This window comes from Solenopsis invicta, chromosome 7 (assembly GCF_016802725.1).
Source record: "Solenopsis invicta isolate M01_SB chromosome 7, UNIL_Sinv_3.0, whole genome shotgun sequence".
NCBI lineage: Eukaryota > Metazoa > Arthropoda > Insecta > Hymenoptera > Formicidae > Solenopsis > Solenopsis invicta.
Window position 1 is genome coordinate 4,807,813 of NC_052670.1, and position 23,316 is coordinate 4,831,128.

The window sequence follows — 23,316 nt, forward strand, 5'->3', positions numbered from 1 at the left end:
AATTAAATATAATTATGTAATAATATAACATATATATATTTAAAAAAGCATTTAAAATCGAATTTTCAATATTTATATAAAATTAAATATAATTATGTAATAATATAACATATATATATTTAAAAAAGCATTTAAAATCGAATTTTCAATATTTAAGATGTTGTCATTAAAACAATTACTTTCTTTAAAAAAATAGGGCATGAGTCTTGAATTATTATAAATTGAAACGTTCATTTAGCAAAATTTACATTTGTTGAGAAAAATACTTTGATTTAGCAAAAAAAATTATACCTATATATCTAAAACCATATTATTTAGGATTTATATATCATTTATTTTTTTCGCGACCCTTTGTTTTTACACGATATGCACAGATGGGATACTAAAAACTCCTCCATACCTTTATTATTTTGCTGAGTGTTGTCGGTATAATTTAATATTACTGTAACCGATGACGGCGGTGGCGGCGCATTTTCCTTCGGAACTGTCAGATGACGTCCGTTCCTGAGGTGATTGTTCGGTGTGGGCGATGGTGAGGGTCTCCTAGGTGGTAAAGGCGGACTCGGAACGATCCTCCGCGGTGGCACTGGCGAATTCGTAGGACTAGAATCATCTTCCTCATCTGAGTCATCGTGACATATGAGACCACAATTGCCATTGCACAACTCCATTATATCCTAAAACATTGACAATAGGAAGAAACCCGATTAATGCTGAATTCCGTTACGTGGATGAGAAAGTACTTATGTTTATAATATACAAAGATTGAATTTAGTAACTTGACAATTCTCTATTATAAATGGAATGATTTAAAGTTGTTACATAATAATTTTAATATGCTATAATTGACGTATTATCATCTTACAAATATATCTGAATAAAATTATCAAAGGCAACAGAAATTTAAATCATTCCACTATCAACACAAATAATTGAAAAGTTGCATGCTTCATCTTATATATCAAAATATAGGATAAAATTTCTGGTAAGACGGAACTGACTTTTGTAACAAGAATAAAAAAAATTTACAAATATCTCAAATCTACATGACAATAAGATTCACTTATAATTTATTTCCATACACAAATGGTTTTCAAGTCTCTTGTGATAGCATTACCTCTATTGTCGTTTTAAATCATCTTAGCATACGAAGCTTTAACTCTTCCAGCAACGTTTTAGATTAGATGTTTCACTCTAAATAAGAAGATACATTATATGGAGAGTTGTGAAAGAACAAGCATGATGATTATGATCATATGGAGATTCCGCGAGAAATGATAATTATACCACCTATTTTACTTCCAATAGAGGGAGTATGCGATTATTCTCTGCGAGATGACTTCCTGCAGTTAAATCTTCCTGAAGAGCTCCTCGAAGCAAATAAAGCGATGAATCGTCCGCTGCCTTGAAGCTGTCGGTCTGTCAACTATTTTATGCTTTGAACTTTTATAAAATCTTGGCGTTTAAATCGTTGATATATTTCTTTTTTTTTTTACGAAAAAAACTGATCCACTTGCAAAAAAGAAAAGTTGTATAAATGCTGCTATGATGATCTACGAAGATATAAACAAGATCTCTTAAGTTGTTGCGCGATACGGTGCAACAATCAATAATCTCGTGTAATCATCAAAACACTCTAAATAGCAAGAATCATTTCGTACTTCAACGACAAGTGGCTTCTCTGTTACGTGTCATTATTGCGCGAGAGAAAAAGCTATTTCACCGCGAAGCGGAAACGCCGTTCAGTGCCGTCAATCTTCTCTTCCACTCGATGCAACCGTCGTGAATCAAATGCGAGTAACGTCACGATCAAAAGAAAATACGAGCGTAATTACAAAGCGTAGAAGCAAACGATCATAATGCAATGTTGTTAACTTACCTGTGACTGCACGACTGCCGTGTGACTTCCTCCCCGCGTCAGACATGTACATTACCGATTAGTTTGGATCATGCAGCGGGTAGTAGAGCAATGTGACCCCAATGTGTGTGGATAACATTATGAAATAAAAGTAAACGATCATGCGAACGATAATATAATAAAATCGCCGTTCTCTCGTCCCGAGAGTTCTCCCTCTTGTTGAAGAAACAACCTGTGATGCGGGATCGCCCAATAACAAAATTAGAGAGTCTAGCGTAAGGGATATTTGCGTGGCGCATACACGGAGTGCAGAAGTAACTCGAAGTAAATGGCAATACAATTTTATTATAAAAAAAAATTATTCTCAAGTCCCTAGTATTTTACAATGAATAGTACGCTACTCGGCGATCGTACGCTAAAGTTACGTTTACGAGAATTGGTCCGATCTTACGCGCGGCGCACATACAAGAAGACTCCGCAATAAACAGCGAGCACTCCTCGTCGAATCGCTAATAACTAAAGCGCGAACGCGCCCTACATGATCGTAATACGATCTGAAATAGCCGGGTGAAGCTTAACGAAGTCTAAATTGACAATTCGACGACAATTGTGCTAGAGAATCGAATTCGATTCCTTGCTTACCCCGCAACGGGCTTGGTTGCATGCATTATGCGTTACAAAACTTTACAGATTCCTGCATTAAAGACGTACGTGTAATACCACAGCATTTGATTCAGCGCGCGACGACTGGCGTATATCGAAATCGTTTGAACTTTTTTTTCTTTCTATTTCTTTTTGTTCCTTTTTCGGTACAGTATACGGAATAAATAATAAATTAATATTTTAACGTAAGGAAATAATATGTAATAACGTTGGAAACGCGAAACGTTTCCGTAGTAATGATGACGTTAACATGACATTACATTCGTGCCTACCGCCAGCAGGTACACAATACATTCTAACAGGATATATAACGATGGCGAAACGGTTCTTTCGAGTCCGCTGTTCAGTGCATGCTACTTTGCTCGATCATCGTACATTATTTTTTTTTCTTTTGTCCCTTATCGTGAACGCTTAAAGCTATATTTAAAGGCTTAACAGTACGTATATCTTTTCCTTTGTAATTTTAATATTTGAGTCATAGAGTTGTTTTGTTCTCGATAACACAATCATTCGTTATCGTAGCACTTGAAAATACGATAATAAATGGTAAAATAGATCTTGCTTACTTGATCAATGATAAGACAAATAATGTACGTCAGTCTAGGATTTTTTTTTAATTTTAAGCTTGAGATTGAAATGTGCCGATATTCATACCTATCACATTTCAATTTCAAGTCCAAAACTGCAAATTCTAGACACTGATGTAAACAATTCGATATGCAATTCAAAATAGATTGTAGTAGATCGTTAACCGTTGAGACAACGGTATCGTTAATTACATTATGTACAAGTTTTGAGCAGTCTGCAAGTAATATCGAGTTCGTCGCTTAATCATTCTCAATTCTCGAAAAAACACTGTTTTTAAATATCGTGCTTATCCATCTTGCAATTTATCGAGCAGGTAAAAATTACAAATGCAACTTTGATAGTGTAATTGTAATTCAAATTTTTTTTGTTCACGGAATTCATTCTTTTTTTGTACTTCGTGTATGTTGATTTATGTATCAGCCATGTACAATCGTTTATAGATTATATAAACTTATGCATAAATAATATACACAAAGATTTATCAGGCATCATCTGTATGCACATACTTAAAAAAAAGAGCGTTTTTAAAATACGCATATGCACATGCATTATGAATTTTATGAACTGGAGAATTTTTGCGACGTAAGTAAATGTGATGAACCCATTTTATGGCTAGATGCAAAAAACGATAGTACCCAATACATTTTTCTTCGCTAATAAAACGTATTATATAGCACGCGTATTTATAAATTCTGATAATTCCTTATCAAATTTCAATCGTATGTTAAGTAGAATTATTTGGAAGCTATGATTGCGTATGCGTAGTCGTAAATGACAGCGAAAATGGGCCATACAATAAGCCGCCGGCTTACAGCTTCCATGAGATGCAAGAAAAGCGAATCTTACCTGAGAGCCCCCGCGTAATTGATGAAATTTGTAATTATGAAATTATAGACAATCTCAAAACGTGTTAGTTGCGACAAATGCGCGATAAATAAGGTTGATCGGTTGGCTAACGATTGAACGATTGCACTCCCGCCGGCTCATCTGATAATCTTGCAAACACATAAAAAAAGGAAGGAAAGACAACGAATTCTAGAAGTACATATCCTTGCGCCAATTTGGTCCCTTCTTGGTCCCGGAAGTAGATCGATGCAAGTAGCTTCACTGATACGTTACATGCCTAAAATTACTACCGCGTACCTGCCACGAAGTACGGCGTACAGTCGTGACGATGGACGTACGAAATGACACGTATACACGTGTACACGACCATAAGGATAAACCGCGAGATCTCGTGTGAAATGTATGAGGCATTCTCGAAAATGAGGCATACTCTCTGCGAGGGGGAGGGATGTTGTTATACATAGAACACATTTAATAATGAAGGTGGATGCTATTCCTAGTCGGATACCTCGGTGTCGGGGTCGAGATCCCGCGTGGGGGTCGATGCGTTACTAGCAGACGCCGAATGCGCCCCGGGTCTGTGCGTTCTTCGCGGGTCGAACGGATCTACGACGATCTGCTCGGTGCCTTTAATTTCAGCTCGACAAAACGGACAACCCTGTCCTTCGGAATCCTGCAAACAGCCATTATCAGCCATAACATTAATGCACGTATGTGTCTTTGTAAAAAATCTTTCTATCGTCATGAAATAATAGGAGATATTTTTATCGCAATGTGTGCCATACACTCGAGTGTAAAGCTGAGTCATACACTCAAGTGTAAAGCTGAGTCAAACTAAATTATTACTTATACCCGGTAAAAATACAGAAAAATATCATTCTCACGCTAGGAAAAAACGATTATTCAATCAGTCAATTTGCTTATGATTCTGACTTTTCTTCGATACAATTTTATAATATTCTTCAAAAAAATATAAATAATTCTTTTTTAAAATATATGATAGTAAAAGTATAGCTTTTCTAAAATTTGTGATAAATATTTTAAAACAAATATCAAGAAAATATTCTTTGTCAGTGACAAAGTTATTTACTAGCAGAAAAGAAGAGTAAATTGAGTAATCGCTTTTCTTGGCAGTGTATTTCTGTGTACATTTATCGATCGCTGAGAAGTCAACAGAACGCTGATAAAAGATTATATACTGCTACCTGCCAAGCTGTGAGGCATGGAGTACAGAGAAGGTGGCCGCAGGGTTCTATCCTTACATCCTTGTCATGCTCGGCGCAAATCTTACACAGTTGGAATGTGCTACCCATCTCGCAATATAATTCGTACTGTTCCGCCGTCACTTTGATATGCTCCTCCGGCGTTGGCTGCACCGCCCATGTCAAGTCCGGATTTATATTTCGGCCGTCCGGATACAAGTAGCTGCAAATCGATCTTCGAATATGTATTCGTGAAATCTTTATGGATGTAAACCTGGACAGGTGAACGGCATAATTTAGCCGTGGGACCCAACGGTATACTCACAAGCCTTCCCGGTAGCCGTCCAGTAACGCTTGGCATAGACTCTTATTGTGCGGTATAGTTTGTAGAATATCACCGTCAGACGTGACGTAACCAATTGCCCATTGTCCCAGCCTCGTGCAACTTAACCGAAATACATAGCTTCCAGGCTTGGTAATGCAATATTTTTGCAAACGGGCTTTCACCTCGTCGTACGTAAGGAAAGCCACGTAGCCAGGATGCGTCACAGCCAGAATTTTCCAGTTGCGCAGGAGAGTCGACCACGGTTGAAATAGCCTTCAAAGTCACATAATATTGTATATACGTTCAAGATGTACACAAAACTTGTACGTGTATTTCCCGGAATTATTTCAAGCTCTAGAGCTATAGAGCTAACTAATTGTCTATAAATTCTTGATGCTTACCTTGTAAATACGTCGAATTCAAAGTTGGATATATAATCGTTGCACGTCAAATCTATCGTGGATTTCAGTGCCATCGCTTGCAGTCCCGAGCTGATCGGATGAACCTGATTCAGTTCGTGTCTGAATACCTTCCACGGTACCAATGTACTAAAAACAGATTAATAAAATATAAAAAATCATTCTTCTTTCTTACAGATAAATCTGTTCAATCGTCAATTGCAATGTATTACTTCTTTACTCCAGATTAGTTTTACGTACATATTAAGTTGCTGCAAAGATTTGTTATATTTAAAAATAATATCAAATAATATTGCGAATGAATTTAATTTTTAACTAATTGTGACCGTTTATGTATATATTTATTGTTAATTAACTAGTATTATCATTTTATATATATATTACATTATACTAAAAATGACCTGATGTAGATCAAAAAGCATCTATTACCACTGTATACAGATTATTTTATAAAATTAAGCCTCAATCATTGTTCATTATCATTTGTCACATTTATTAAATAAAATTAGAAACAAAATCTCAAAAAAATCGAAATAGATTTATATTAAAAGAAAGTAACAAGTTCTTTTTACTTTCTTCATCTTAAAAAATTGTTTTCTTTGTTTTATTTAATACAAGTCTTCGTGAAAAAAAAATACTTTGCGTCAACTTATAATTATAGAATATATAAATATAAAAAATCTCTTGTACTATCGGAGTAATTTCATATACATTTTATTTTCAAAGAATTATAATTTTGAAGTGCACAAGATATATGTAACATTAAAATTAATAAATTTACAATAAATAATAATTCTACATTGACATTTTCGTTTCGAAATTCGTCACAGAATCTGGTGTTAAATTTAATATCGCAAATGAGATATTTACATTGTACATTGTACGAGATGTTTATATTGTACATTTATTTTCAACTTATTATCATATCGCTTTCAAAAATGACCTTGATCAAACTCCAATTCGCTTAATCCAGTATTAATTCCAATTACTTAAAGGATTAGTTAAATTTGCGCAACTTACAGTAATGTTTCCAACTATATAATTTGTCAGAACTTTTAATCTTTTTTTTTTTCATCTATCAAACAATCAAAAGTTTGGTTGATTCAAATTCGTCGAAAGTCTTAAAAGATTTATTCTTTCAAATTTAATTTTTTTCTATATACTTTGAAAATTAATTCTGTCCACGTTGATTAAGTATAATTTAATCACCGACAAAGTTAATAGGAATTTGATCGAGTCGCTCTAATATCAATTTCAATCAACGTAGATTAGCTTTAATCTCGGTTTAACTAACTTTATACCTTTCTTTAATGTTAAGAAATAAAAAAAAAAGAGTAAAAGCAAATTTTTTAAATCGCGATCAAAGTTAATCTATATTAATAAAAATAGGCACAAGGTCCCGAAATGCCTCGATCCGCCCCTGACATCCAGGCACTCGCGGATTTGGGCACATGCGCATAAAAAGCCGCACGTTCGGCATGACTGCTCAGTACGAAACGACAGCTCCCAACAGTCGGTTTGTGTAACACTCTTGGCGTTCGTTTCAGTTTTTAATCAGTTTCTCAGCGGTAAGTGATAACTCATCCATCTTAGCATAGGAGGTTTAATCGACGCGATAATACGTTTTAACGAATCATGAAGGAAATAACACGTAGTAACATCATAGTGGCGCAAGGTTAAGGCTATGACGCACAAAGAAACTGGAGCAGTAGATGTACGCAGTAAAAAAATCAACATGTTGAAACTGCTACTGTTTACGTTGTGGCCTATATTTTCAACTATGATTGCTTTACTGCCCAAATTTTTACTGTTCAAGTTTTTTTGTATGCCATGGCATTTAGACGTAGATTCCTCATTAGAAGCATCCAGCTTATCATCTTCGCAAGGTTGGACCGGCGCACGATAGATGGCTACTGATCGCGACATTCTGCGTCTGATTGCGTATGACGCGTGACGTCGATACCATTAATCCGAATATCGAAGACGGGGGAGGGGGAGGGATGGGTTATGTTAAAAAAATTAAAATCGATAAATTAATTTTATTAATTACGATTTCAAAGAAACGACTTTTCGCTATGAATAATATTTCAAAAAACGTAAATAATAATTTATTAATTCTTTCTATAGCTGAAGTCAATAATTTCCTATTTAACTAATTAATATTAAATTAATAAAGTTTGAAGGTGAGTTTGATCAAAGTTTTGGCTAATTTAATTGGGGTGATTACTTCACCAGGTCACAACAAAAGTTCTAACTATATAATTCGCCGTTTTTAATCTAATCTCTCTTGTGTCAAACTAAATTACAAGCAAGCAATTCTATTCTCATTAACAAAATACTGTCATTTTTTTAAATCATCGATAAAGTTACCTGAAGTTTGATCGAATTCGCCCTAAGAGCTTAGATAAACAATGAACGAGAGAAATAAAGAAACAGAGTTAAAAACAAGAAATTTTTATTTTGACAGGAAATCGTGCCTCGGTTTAAAACAGATGAATAAATTTATATGTTTACTTTATAATTGAATTTAAAAATATCAGGCACTCGATTAATTTCTAAAAAAAAAAAAAACATCGGTTAGTCAATGACTTCTGCCACTTTGCAATCGAATAAAATCCATTGTTAATTTCGATTTTTATTAAAAAAAAAGCAAAATATTTTAATGGCTTGATCTCGATATTAAATATTCGAAGAGATAAAAGTTCTTTCTTTGAATCTAAATATACAGCTATCATAAATTTTCATTGTAAATTCAAATGACAAGTGTCCAATATATATATATATTCAACGTTCATCAATTTATTCTTTTTTTACACAGCGGAATTGCACAGTCATCTTGTTTCAATGGCAACTCATACATCCGTCCGAACGTAATCGTGCCGTTTTACGATTTGCTTATATATCACGATAGTTTTACGCAATTTCCAAACCCGGTCATTACGAATTGTACGAATTATTTCGCTCAATTGTCGGACACGAAAGATCGTTAGCAGAGTCAAATATTATCCATTTATTTTAACAATGTATCTATACAAAGATACGCGATATTTTTCCTTTTATTTATCTTTGTAAGCGCACGTTTACAATTAATGTATATAAATCTCATACCTCTTGCAATGCGAATTCTTATATTTGTGTATTTTTAATGACAATTGTTTTCTATTTCGTATGAAGCTTATTTGTTCTGGAAATAAAATAGAAATATAAGTAATAAACTAGTATAGCTCGAATTTGTCGTATTATTTGCAAATTTTATCATTTTACATTCTACAGCGTTATATTAATTTAATTTAATAATTAAAAAAAGAAACAGTCGTGCATGCGACGTAAATAATAACCTTTATGAATTTTGTGCTGTCTTTTTTGCACTGACGTTTTTATAATATAATTCAATAAATACATAAATTCGTGTCCAATAAATGCTATCAACTCTAATATTTTCCTACAAGTCCTCTCGAGGGGACAGAACAATCGTGAGAAAATTGTGAATAAGTAGCGAGATAAAGTTGACGAATTCTTTTTATTAAAGGGGGATTGAACTCGTAATATTATCCCTTCTCCCCCTTCTTTCCTGTATCGACAGTTTCAGGAGCCAGAGCCCCGTCACACCGGAAATGCGCATTATAAAATTCATGCTACCCACCGGATTCGTGTACTTAGCCCGAAATTTTGCAGGCACGTAATTTGATAATTGCTCTCCCCCTCCCCTCATCATTACATCATTTCCCCTTTAACTAATCCCCGGCGAACATTAATCTGTTGATTATAAATAATTATCGTCTCTTTGTACAAAATTATTAGGAATGAGCTTGAGAGATGGAAAGATTTTTCAAATGCTTTATAATACTAATTATACGGTAATAGATTGAAATGCGCTCTTAATATTGCACGTATCATTTTTCATCTAGATAAATCGTGTTGATAATTAAAAATATTACCAAATTTTTATTTTATTTTATCAGATATCGCTTCATTGTACTTGTTTGCGATGTTTCGGCATAAAAATAAATTGCGATATCAAAGGCGATTTTTAAACAGTAAAATAATGCATACTAAAAGCATGATAATTACTGTTTTATCAAAACATTTTTTAACATGATTACAAATAGCATTTTAATGTTCTCTTCAATTAACTAGTTTAACCAGTTCCTTGAAAACTTACAAAGTTTAAATATAATTATTTATTCCATTTACATAAAGAAAATTAAAACAATGTACTATCCTTTTAAAAAATGCGAGTTATACGGCTAATATAGATGTAGAAAATAAATTAACGTCAAATTGTGAAAACATTTAAAAATATGGTAATCGAATTAACATCTTCAAAATAAATTATCTGTCACTCGCGAGGTGCAACGCTGATATCTATTTGCCACATTGAAAATGTTTCAACTCACAATTGCAGTTGTAGCAGCGATGAGCGGAAACAAGGACTACAAATCGGCCACGTCGATTTATGACTTCACAGCGAACTCCATCAGAGGAGAGGAAGTCCCTTTGTCTAAGTAAGCATAAACCCGATTGTGAGTCGCGCGTAATGTCACGTTGTGGAAAAGATGTAATATCATCTCATGTTGATTCAGATATAAAGACCACGTGTGCTTGATCGTGAACGTTGCCTCGAAATGCGGTCTCACGGCGACGAATTACAAAGAACTGAACGAACTGTACGACGAGTATGCCGAATCCAAAGGTAATTCTCACCCCACGGGAAAATCAAAAGCTATGCAGCGAAACAACGGTATTAAATAAGCCTCTTTTGTTATTCGGCAGGATTACGAATTCTAGCGTTCCCCTGTAACCAATTCAATGGGCAAGAACCGGGAGACAGCGAGGAGATTTGCAGTTTTGCCGATCGCCATAAAGTAATATTTTTTTACGATCTCTCGCGAATGTATTTGGCTAAAAAATATCACATTTTATTCTAGACGACAGAAAAAGAAAATTTAATATAGTAATATTATTTTGTATGGTAACGATAAACTTGTAAACGTAGAGACAATTTGTCTATGTTCCTTGATAAGTAAACTTATATTTGTCTCCGGTATTTTCACAGGTAAAATTCGACTTGTTCGAGAAAATCAACGTGAACGGAGATAATACACATCCCCTTTGGGCATATCTGAAGAAAGAGAAAGGTGGGATACTGGGTGACTTTATAAAATGGAACTTCACCAAGTTCATCGTGAATAAAGAGGGCAAGGTCGTCGAACGTCACGGCCCTAATGTGAATCCCAGCGACCTAAAGGTTCATCTCGAAAAATATTTTTAAGTCATTTCTTTTCATATAATATTTATGACGAATATTTCTTGCAATTTATGCGAATAAATCTTGAAATCTATACATAGTGTACGAATATGGATATTGTAGATTTTGCGATAACTTCGCACACGTATATTTAATATATAAAAATATTTTTTCCTTCGTTTTTATTATGTTACAACAAACAACTTTTTATTTTTTTTAGCATATACTTTATATTTCATAGTATAACGGAATATAATCATTGCTTAAATAACTAGAAATCAATATTATGTAATTACACATTCCTCATTTTCATTTAGATATCCGTAAGTTTTATTTAAAATAAATTTTATTAGCTTTGCTTCTATATACGTTACTTAAATTATCACTGATATTAATTTGGCCTCTTCGTTTTACATTCTACAACAATTAATATTAATTAATATCTGTACTAATTCGTACTAGTAAAATTACAATTTGAACATGTGTAGCATCGTGTTGCATAAAGATACTAAGCTATATCACACAATTACGCTTAAACTAGAAATATCTTGTTGTAACATAACATTTCCTTACGAATAATGTAAGAGACATGTAAATAAAAATTTGTTTAATGACAGAACACGCTTATTCAAGATCCCAAATACGATCTTTGCGAACCACGAGCTATATTTCGAGAAATATAATTGCAGAAATGGGTTACTCTCTAAATCGGAGTCGGTGTATTATTCACTGAAAGACAGTGAATAGTCTGATTTCATTGCTACATGAATATATTCTTATAGCTATATGAATTACTGATATATACACTGTCTGACTATAATAATACACTGATTCCGTTCAGTGAGAGACCCTTCTAAGACGATGAATAATCATTGATGATCATATAATAATTATACGTATAGCACTGCAAATTAATAAGATTTCATCAATTCAAATTTAGAGAGTAGATATCTAAATTAGGATATACGATTTGCGACCTAGGAAGGAAAGCGCAGCTTCGATACAAATCGCACTTTGTTAGCACGGAACAATCGTTGGCTCGCACTCACATTATTTTCGGCTTTACAAACTTGTATAACGCGGAAATTACACGTTGTGCGTCAAAGGGATCGAAATGGATGTTTCATTCCGACTCGATTGAAGTGTACGCTTGAGAAACGCGGAATTGCTATCAATTAATTTGGAAACTTCGAACTGACGCGTCCCGGGGGATCGGTACGTAGCCGATACATTTGTTCAGCTGTCACAACGGCAACGCCAACATGAATGAATGTAATTTCACTCACGCGTATATTATACACGCCCACTCTTCTTTCATCGCGATAATTAGCAACGGCGACGGTGGCGGTCGCTTTCACGCGGCGTTTACGCTTGTTCGGCGACCTTGCCTGTTTACGGTGTCACTGGCAACACTATACTTTTAGCTTAATTGCGCCTTTTCAAGCGTTTCCCGCGTGATGCACGCACGGCGGTCGTTGAGAGCGCGCGGGATAATTTATCGTTTAGATTACTTTGAAAGATACGCCACAATTTCTTTCAATTCTTTCATTTTCGTGTCCCAATTTCGGGAGATACGACTAACGCTTCGTCGTTTCCTTCAGTCAAGCAAAGAGAGAGAGAGAGAGAGAGAGAGAGAGAGAGAGAGATAATTCGGTTCGCTGGACCATTTGATTTCACTGCAGGAGATCTTTCAACGAATTTGTGAGACTCGCCTTATCTCTTATCTGTTCGAAATGCCAGAGCAATAGTAGTCCCTAGTGAAAAGGATTTCCCTTGAGAAAAGCTTCTTGGTTAAACAGCTAAATCAAATCTGTCTGCGTAATCCGAATCGGACGTCGGATAATTTGAAATCTCTCAAGTATTAGTCCCAGGTTCCATAGCCGACGAGATATTTTTTGTCGACATATCGAAAAGTCGTTAAAATTAAAGTTGGACGTATCAGAAGGAGGAACTCGTGCGCACATCACGTTCGTGTCCGATTTATCTGTCGAATATCGAGCTCAGGGATCGCGCGCAAGTGCTCCTCTCGAGGCAATTTGTTGGTGGATGTTGTGTGAGATGTCGTACACACGCGACATGCACACAAACACACACACACACAAGTGTGTCGACAGCAGGACAAGGGTAAGCGTGACGCACGTTCGCCGTCCTGAATTCGCATCCCCGCGCTGACGATGACGATGACGACAGCGACGACGACGACAACGACGACGACGACGACGACGACGACGACGACGACGACGACGACGACGACGACGACGACGACGACGACGACGACGATGATGATAATGATCAAAATGGATCGTGTCCTCCATCGTGTCGGATCATAATCTCGGGCGCGTATAGCACAAGCGCGGTGTAATACACGCGAATACGCACGTGTGCGTGACGGTGCACATGGTTAATGTACAAAACGAAGTTGAGAGATACTAACGCTATAATTAGTCGTCCTTGCCTGCCGACTGATCCCCGAGGCTTCGCCTCCATTCATAGAACGCCGCTTTCTCGACGTCGTCGCTTCCAAACGTGACGTCTCATTCTACCACGAAATTCCGCCCCCGCACACAAAACAGGGAGGGAAAAAAAAGCGCCACATCTCGATTGTTTAACGTCAGCCACGCTAAAATAGTCTCTTCTGAAGCTCGCGAATAAAGGGGAAAAAAAAGAAAAAACAAAAAAATTCATCATTTCTCGTTCTCTCTATTGAAAATGAAATCAATTCGTTCGTAGGTCAATCTCTCTTGAGATTGTCGGTCGGTACCATTAGACAGCTCTCTAGCTCTGTGCAAAACTACTGAAATTATACTGAAATAAAATTTTTATGCGCAAGAGAAAAAGAACGTACATTGAGAGGAAACTTTGTTCTAATAAAAAAAATACATTTTCTTAAAACTATATATTTTGCTACAAGCATTTGTTTTTTCTATTTAAGTAAAAATATTTACTTTTAAGTATATAGACGCATATATAGACACATTACCTTAAGTATATAAGTTTGTATTTTTTACATTTAAATAATAATTTTACAAATAAGTTAATATTATTGAACTCAATTAAATTGTTTCCTTAGATTAAAAATTATTTTAAATATAAATAATCTAACAGTAAATATTTTCTATTACTGAAAGAAAAAAAATAATAATTGTTTTTTTTTTCATTTAATTACATAAATATTTCAATTAAAAAATTTCTAACGACTGCAAGTAAATAAACTATTAAAACCCACCGAGTAGTAATTTTTTTTAAAGATATTTTTTCTCTCGGAGTACACGCTAAAACAATGTAACAAAATTGCGGAATTTATCTCCTTCGATTGTACGTTACGCGCGTAAATTTTTCTGCCCGAAAGTATGACTGGCTCCTAAATTATTATTTGTTCGACAGCTCCAGAATTCTTATACAAGCGATCGATAGTTTCATTTTGGGAACTGCCGTTTCCATTTCCGGCAGTTTAGATTTAAGTCCTAAATCCGCATCCGCAAGCGTAGCGCAATCTCCTGCTTTCCTCTCTTTCTCATGGCACCGTACACCTTGGTACATGGTTTTACGAGGGCACGTTAAATGAGATGATATGACATAGATAGAGAAAGGTTCCGAGCATTTATGGGGAATCCAGGTAGACTTAATATGTCACCGGGGGAGACCTTTGAAGGTTGAGAAACTATAGGCAAGACTAGCGGCCAAGCCCACATATATGGGGCGAGGCCCGTATAAAGCGTGGCAGATTAATCTCTCTGCGAAGTGTGTATCGATTTTAGAAAAAAAAAGGACGGTTTAAGTAAAAGTTATAGGGTACCAAGAGGGACATTTATAGCGGCCGCGCCAGGTTTTATATAAATAAATGACGCCACGGAGAGAGCTTACGTCATTTCCCAGAACTGTCAATGACAAGCGTTTTCTCTCTGGCCATGAATAAAAGTTACTGAATTATCCTCCCACCCTTCATAATCAGCTGTCGTTCAACGAGCGCGCGAGCGCACGATGCAATTAAATGTTAAATATAAATCAAAATAAAAGATACATTTTGTATATTCACAGTGCTAAGAGTCTACCTCAATTCTCAACTGTCGCGCAAAATGAAGAAATGAAAATTCCAATAATGCTTTTAAGTTAAGACCCTTCTTTTGGCAAACGTGACCAAATAAAATGGAGAACGACGTCAGGTTCACTCGACGTCGTTTTTCAATTTATTTTGTCACGATTGCCGAAAGACGGGGTTTCGTTCTGAAAGCGAGGCAACAAAAGAAAATTGCAAAGAAAAGCGGAGGACCAGTCTCGCGCCAGTCTTCGCGCGGAAACGGATTCCCATTAACTCCATTTAATTCACTTCGCCTTTCGGCCGAAGCCGTCGCCGTGCGCGTGAAGGACGTAAGAGATTGATCGATAGGAGCGATGACGTAAAGGAGCCCCTGAATTGTCATTTATCGCCGCTAAGGGCTAATGTTGACGTTGTCAACGGAGCGTTCCGCTCCGCTTCGCGGAGGAGGCGCCCAGGTTCCATGAACGCATGTCACGTATATCGACGTATCGGCGCGAACGGTTATCAGCAAAGTTCAGCCGTCAAAGGCGTCTAATTTCAACTTTAACCCTTTTCCGCCCACGTCGGCGTGTACGAGTCCTCTTCTCGCCTCTGCTCCTCCGCAGCGGCAGCGGCGGCGGCGGCGCGGCTGCCACTGTCACTGCGACTGCATCCTTCTCCCGCGTAAGATCCAGATACAATTACGCAATGCGCAGTAAAAATACCGTGGAAAATGTCAGTGGAACGGCTGGAATTATGTTTCAAGGATGCTGCGTTCGTTCAAAAGGTTCTGCATGCTCGCGTGAACCTCTGACACGAGCACTTCCCCCCTCCCATCCTTCGTCTCTTTCGATGGTAGCTGCGACGACGACGACCATGTCCCTGTTAGAGACTGCGTTATCGGTGTGTGTGTGTGATCAAACGCATTTTCCACGGGATATTTCCGGTCTGACATTTCCGATCGTCATATATATAAATGTCGTTGCTCTAACAATATTTGTCTTTTTCTTGCATGCGAGAAACGATAAACAAACGTCGTAGTCTTAGGACTATCTAGATACTTGTGGGCGTATGAGGAGGAGGAGAAAAAAATTACGATGGATTTAAATCAGCGCAAGATTTTTATCCCGACATATCTCGATTAAAGATTAAACTAAAATTGACGTGAAAAAAAGAAACAAAATTAATGAATCGATTTAAAAACAGATTTTTAGTAAAATATTTATGAATCTTCGAAACATTGATGATTGCCGTGATGAACATATTTCTTTTCTTTTTCTTTAAAAAAATAAAAAAAAACAGAAAAATACACTGAAGGAAAAATTATAAAATTTTGATAAATATTTATTCGAATAGTACTAATAATATAATTACTAAATATAAATATATATTTATTTGGTACAAGAACCACTAGTTTAATTAATATATTTTTTCTTATTATAAAAGTAAATATTTATGTACCGTAAGCAAACATTTTATTAGTATTATTCGAATAAAGATTTATTCCCTATAAACCCTATAATATTTCTAGAATATTATACAAATATTATTAAAAATTAAAATAATATAAAAATATTCCGAGAATATAATAATATTTAATATTATAGGAATATTGTATTAATATTGTATGTTCATTTTTACATAATATTCGTAGTATATTATTTCAATATCCTATTATATAGGATATCGTATATAATAGGATCGTAGTATATTATATCAATATCCGTAGATTATTAAGAAAATGTTCTACGAATATTATTATGATAAAAAGTTAATGTAAATTGTTATGCATAAAATATTCATAATTTTGTATATTCAAAACTTTATAATTATTACATTTAAAAATTATAATATTCCCGATAATTTAAAACTAAATTGAAATAAATAACATTATTATTTCTCATATAATATTATCAAGAATCAACATAGAAACTCTTTTTGTCAATATTAAATAATATTGTGCTTATAGGTTTAAAATTTAGAAAATTTCTCTACACTAAGAACAAAATTTAGAAATTTTGTTCTCAGTGTAAAGAAAAAAAAAACAAATTCGGTAAGAAAATTAAAAAGAGACGAAAGCGTTAAGTCGACACAATTTCCGTCGCGGATACGATGACGCCTAACCGGCTCGATCTCTAGAGCAGCCTAACCTAACCTCTCGCCGATAAACGTGGGCCGGCGAGATACTCATCCCCCCTCTCCCCCCCTCCCTCCGCACCGCGTGCTCCGAGAGCGCCGATTCATGCGACTCGCTCGTTTTAATTCGCCTTAATCGCGACGTCACGTCCCCTTCCTTCCGCTTCGACTCACGTGCGGATGTGAGCTTAACTCACCGAACTCGGGTAGGGTAGGGTAAGGCGGGACAGGGGAGGAGAGGGGAGGGGACCACCGACCACTACAAGCCGACCGTCTTTCGACGTTGCACCGACATATATGCGTAATGTACGACCGCGTGACCGGCGTGACGGAGGCTCTTTGAGAGCGTGCCGATTCATCTCTGGAGCGAGCCCCCAAGCGTCCCAAAACGAAAATTCGAGATAAGATAACCGATAAGATATCGTGATCCGTATGAATTCTGTTATTGCACAGACCGGCTGAGCCAATTTAAGTATCGCCGTTTAACGTGGAATTCAGTTTTCTCTACATTCGTAACGCGGAAAATTAAAATCACATTTCTATTTAAAAATTCTACATTCTATATTTCATGAATTTGGATTTGTACATTGAGAAAAAAATTTGTTGAAAAATTAAAAGCAATACGAACTAAACATTGGGTTAATTCAATAATTATTTAGTAGCATAAAAAAAAAATATAATTTATTCATGTCAATCATTCAATTTTTTAAATTAAGAATTTATTAAACCCATTGAATATTTAGTTGCACGTATCGAACTAATATTTTAGATATTGATGTCCTGCTCCGTTATTGTAACGCAATAATAAAAATGTTTATAGAAAGGCCAAGGACGAGCTCGAAACAAGTATTTTAGTTTTTCAACAATTTTTTTCTCAGTGTAGTGGGTATGATAATGTTACAGTCATGCATGTTAGATCGTACAGCAAGGATTTGAGAAATGTCAAGCATCTCGTATCCATAAAAATGGAGTATTGAGAAAATATTAAATAATAAGATTTTACAAGTCTAATTAAATATTAGTTTTAACGTACTCAAACCTAATGCTCAATAAAATTTAGATTTTACAGAATTTAATCTGTCAGATTAAAAAGTATTAAAGCAAATGGTTTAATGACAACTCGGAAAAAAAAACAAAAACTATTAACTCAACTTTTTTAACATTTTTTTGTGTTTAAAAATGTTGTAAAAGCTTTTATAACACACGAACTTACACAACATTTTTGATACTTTTATGCACTCAAAGTAACTTTTTATTTCATTAAGTTAGAATTTTACTAGAATTTTACAGCTGCACATACGTGCGCATACAAAATCTTTGATATTTTTATGCACTCGAAATAATTTTTTACTTCAGTAAGTTAAAATTTTACTATTTTTTGTAAAAAAAATATAGAAAAGAAATGAAAATTTGAATCTTTGCGAGCACAAGTGTATATACGTGTATAAGCGATACATGTTTAAACGCAACAAGAGGGAAGGATGACAGAGAAAGAAGGCACGATAAAGGAAAAGAGAAAAGAAGTCAGAGGGAGGAAGGTTTTTATTAGAAAAAATCACGCGCGTCCTTTTTAATTAATTCCCCCATGTCTGAAAATAAAAAAAAGCCATTTACAGGCTAAACGTCTATTCTTCTTCGGAGGATTAACGTTTAAATGGAATATCGAAGAGCAATTTTTATAATATTTAGTATATTGTAAATAAACTGAGTCGTCGGACTCTTGTGAAAGATGACTCGCGTACCGTGTTTAATTGCGAAGTCCGACACTTCTCTGTCGGACCCCCATGTAGTCGAACCGGAAGATTAAACTTGGCGCGATCCCGGGGGACGTGCCCGGTTAGTTACGACACTGTCACGAGTGCTGCGTGTTGCTCACGGTTTAAAAGAGCCGGCATTGTGTACGCACACGCCGGGGACCGGATGTTCGCGGATCATTTGACCGGAAACTGAAGGTTCGCGCATCGGCGTAATCGAGGCGACTCGCCGCATGCTAATCGCACTGCAATCGTCCGCATCCTACATGTTGCGAAATGCCAGACCGTTTTCCTACAGAAACATTACGGTAGACAAACGAGCACTGAATAAACGAGCACATTTCTACGAGAGAAGAGAAAAAACTGTGCTTCTGACAATACTGACCGTGTTTTGCGATTAATATTATCATTCTTCGTATTTTTTTTTTGTAAGAAATAAATCAAATGCACATTCATACGTCAAATGTATTTCTTATATTTTATATGTTAATTACGTTTAGAATTTTATTCTATGTTTTTATCATAGTTTTTTGCGTAACAATTCCGATAATAATAAACTAAATTGTTAACAATTAAGAAAAGATTTTTTAAATATATAGAAGGTTTCTATCTAATTTCTTTAACTCATATGTCTTTTGTTCTCTCTTTCTCTTTGTGTGTATGTGTGTGTGTGTGTGTGTGTGTGTGTGTGTGTGTGTGTGTGTGTGTGTGTGTGTAATAAAATATATCTTATGTATATTTCGTAACATAAAATTCGCAAAATAAAATTTATTCTGCAAAAAAATTGCTATCTTTTTACGCAATCGCGTTTGAATAATGAATTTTTCCCACGCATGGTTACAAATTCTAAACCGTAGAATTATTTATATCTTATGAATAGTAAAACGATGAGCTTTTGTTCCTTTTTAAGTATTTCTAAGGAGCAATATATTATAACGGCACACAGTTATGTGATTCTTACAATTACTTACTGCGTTTCATTAATGCCTAGGGGGAAATAATGAACTTGTGTTTTATGCATACTAAAGCTATAAATAATGATTTCTTGTTCGCGTCTCTCTTTTCTCTGGGCATAAATAAATTATAATTATGCGCTATACTTTATTGAAACTGTTGGGAGAAATAAAGGAGTAAAAAAAGCATTACTTTACAAATTATGAGCCGCAATATTGACATTTCACAAAAAGAAACACCCAACATCTTTATGAAAGAAATAGCAGAGTGCACATGTAAAATTACTGTGTTCAAGCATGAAAAAAAAAAAAAAAACAAGCGCAACAATTTTTAAACAGATTCAATGATTCAAAGATTCAACGAACCTACATCGGAAAATACGTGATACGAGATACAAGAATTCGAAAAAAAAAAATCGCGCAAAAAAATAATTTCAGTACTGAAGATTGATTTCCGAAATTCAATTGAACAGAGAATCAGCGTCCTTGAAAACAGCCACGTCACGTAGTACGTAGTCACGATGGTAGGCCCGCGGTTTACGCGGGTTGACGAACGAGAGTCCCGATATCGACGCGCATGTTCAAAGTTCGACGTTCCGGCGAGCGAGCGCGTGCAACGAAATACGCGACGTGCGCCGCCGCGCGCCGCCGCCGCGCCGCCGGGCAAACGGTCATTCATGAATTGACTCGTCTCTCCCGCTCGCCGTTTTATTTATATACCGGCCGACACATAAGTCGTCGTCGTCGCCGCCGCTGCCGCCGCCGTGCCACGCGGCCGCGATGCAACAACGCGATGCAAATGAGACGCGCCGCGACGCGAGATGAGGCGAGATGAGGCGAGATGAGGCGAGATGAGGCGAGATGAGGCGAGATGAGGCGAGACGAGGCGAGACGAGGAGGCGGGGCTCGCGCCGTTCGCGCGCGACATTTTCCCATTAATTCCGTAAGAGCGCGTCCGCGGCTGACGATAACGGTCGATACCGTATCGGGGACGATCGCGCGGGTGGGTGGCCGCAAGGTCGCCGGATGTAGCGCGCGCACGTATACCGGAAGCGGACTCGCGCGCAAGGTGTGATGTCTCTTCCCCGCTTCCTCCGTCTATCCCGCTCGACGGCTGATCCGCGCGAGAGAAGATCGTGCTATGCGATCGTAGAGAAGACGCGAGTTTTGGCCGCTCGCGCGAGATTCGGAAATATCCAGATATAGATATCCGTGTCCCCTTCCCTCTTCGAGCGGAAACGCGTATTTCATTCGGCATCAGAGACTCTATTTTTTGTTAGTCACGTACGCGGAATAGTATTTAATTAAAATAATTGTGAGAAGCAAGTTCGATCATTTCCTCGTCGAGTAATCTTTCGTTGAAATCATGGGATTCGTAAGAACTAAAATGGGAAAGCTGTCGGCTGGGTGACTAACGAAAAATAAACATCGGTAAATTTTTTAGGAATCGTGCGCCGAAAGAAATAATTCTACGAGCTTTATTATCTTTCCTTTTTTTACTTTCGTCTCTCTCCCGCGACTCTGACATTCTATTAATACTCCATTATATTAACCCTCGACAACTCCGGTGATGCATCGCCAAGCTGTGAAATCGATAGAAAATTAGCCTTCGGCCGCCATAATGAGAACAGACTCGAGGCTATTTTTAATCGCTTTATAAGAAATCAAAAAGTATACGTCCGGTACCGAATCGTTGTGTCACCTAATTTTTCCTCCTCGTGAATTGACAAGATTTACTATCGCACGTATATGCAAACTCATTATTGTTAAATTATCCGATAACTCTCGCATATCGCAGCCTTGAAAAAAATCTCAATTATAACGTGACATAATCGCCAAATCGATTATCAGTTTCGCGAGAATGACGGAGAATGGAAGTCTATATCGGCAAAAGTTTGCGCGACGCGTTTGCGCGAGGAAAGATTCGGGACACGGTCCAGGCGTGTGGAGGTCTCCGTTGGCCTCGCCATTCATCTCCTAGATTCTTCGCGAGCAGAAACGTTCTGTATGTCGTCAGCGTCGAACGTCAGTGTCACGACAGTAGTCACGTTAACGGTTCCCGAGGCCGGACGTCGCTTCAGGAACCGGCGGAATCGTTACACCGGAAGTTGTTTTATGCTAATGCAGCGGTATCTGCTATTTCCCGGCTCGCGCGCGGCTCCCGCACACACGCGGACGCCGAGAGTGCGTTTACCGTTCGTTTCAGCGCGGCGACACGACCCACGAGGGTAGGAGGGGGCGGCCGCCTTTGTCCCCCGTGCGTGTATGCGTGTGGGCGCGAGAGGGCGGAGGCGGGGGCGCGTGCGCGCGAGCGCGAGCGCGAGCGTGTCAGCGCAACGACAGTTCGCCGCCAACGGGTAAATGCGAGTTCGACCAACCGGATAAAGCATTCTTCGTTTATTACCGCCGAATGCATTAAATCGCGACGTCGCGGGTCAAGCACACGCGATTGACGTCAGAGCGCGCGGCGGCGACGCTCCTCCTCTGGCTTTACGAAAGTAACACCGACGCTCGTGAGATGATACTCGAACGGGGAGAGGAGAGGGGAGGGGGACGACTCTTACATAATACAGTTCTTTCATAGATTTTTCTTGCTTCCTGGCGAAAATATCGATATGCACGAAGAATTCTCCACTTACAATGGAAGTGGCTGAGCGTTATTGAACTTTCAATCGGACTTTCTTCGAATTTTAATTCTGGCTGCCTGTTATAAACATTGATAATATTGAAAATAGCAAAGTTGCGAGAAGAAAATAAAAATCTCCGTTTTACCTCTTCGTAGTTTATTTCTAATCCTCGGGAATTTCTAATTCAAAGGATAAAAAAAGAGTAAGTCGAATTAAAACTAAAATCTAAAGAAAGAAATTGAATGATTAAAATAATGTTACAGCCAATATAGCGAAAAAAAATATGAAAATGGATCCTGATATATTTTGCACTTAATCGTCAGAATTCCAGATCTCTTTGAAATAGAATCTCTCTATTAATTAAATTTCCATTTAACGTGCATTAATATAATATCATTGCACTCGTATCGTATTCTTACAGAACTTGCCCCAGAATTAAATATACGCTTTTCTCTCTCTCTCTCTCTTTTCCTCACGCGCAAAAATTCCCGATACAACCACCACCTTGTGCGCCGCCCGACTTCCGGTCGATAAAACGCATTCTCTATAGAGAACCCACGGTTGCACACGAGCCGACACATGTCCCGCTTTTCGGTGCACGATAATAATGTCAATATCAACGATAGACGTCCGGTGTCGTCTCGCTCGCTCGCCAACTGTGGGCTCCCTGTTCCTCTTT

At 37.1% G+C, this 23,316-nt stretch overlaps 2 protein-coding genes across 8 annotated transcripts in view; one reads left to right on the top strand and one right to left on the bottom strand.

Annotated features, from left to right (window-relative positions):
* Window positions 1-23,316, bottom strand: part of LOC105202310 (E3 ubiquitin-protein ligase CBL) — a 31,657-nt gene that overhangs the window by 3,981 nt on the left and 4,360 nt on the right. For 2 of the 5 annotated variants that reach the window (XM_011170868.3, XM_011170792.3), the window contains exons 2-6: window positions 5,884-6,030; window positions 5,483-5,755; window positions 5,158-5,392; window positions 4,464-4,628; window positions 401-677 (exon numbers count right to left, since the gene is read on the bottom strand). In XM_011170868.3, coding sequence (XP_011169170.1) covers window positions 401-677; window positions 4,464-4,628; window positions 5,158-5,392; window positions 5,483-5,755; window positions 5,884-6,030 — 1,097 coding nt within the window. The remainder of the gene's footprint in view (window positions 1-400; window positions 678-4,463; window positions 4,629-5,157; window positions 5,393-5,482; window positions 5,756-5,883; window positions 6,031-23,316) is intronic. The other 3 variants (XM_011170951.3, XM_011171098.3, XM_011171033.3) reach the window with 3 other exon arrangements.
* LOC105202171 (probable phospholipid hydroperoxide glutathione peroxidase) lies at window positions 7,324-11,768 on the top strand. Of its 3 annotated transcripts, none has more exons than XM_011170597.3 (6): window positions 7,337-7,469; window positions 9,485-9,576; window positions 10,307-10,406; window positions 10,485-10,594; window positions 10,675-10,766; window positions 10,958-11,768. In XM_011170597.3, exons 2-6 carry the CDS (start codon window positions 9,516-9,518, stop codon window positions 11,171-11,173), a joined length of 579 nt encoding a protein of 192 aa, XP_011168899.2. In that variant the 5' UTR covers window positions 7,337-7,469; window positions 9,485-9,515; the 3' UTR covers window positions 11,174-11,768. The 3 variants fall into 3 exon arrangements, with proteins under 3 accessions (XP_011168979.2, XP_011168899.2, XP_025986146.2); XM_026130361.2 differs by having other exon boundaries at window positions 7,373-7,469; window positions 9,491-9,576; XM_011170677.3 differs by lacking the exon at window positions 9,485-9,576 and having other exon boundaries at window positions 7,324-7,469.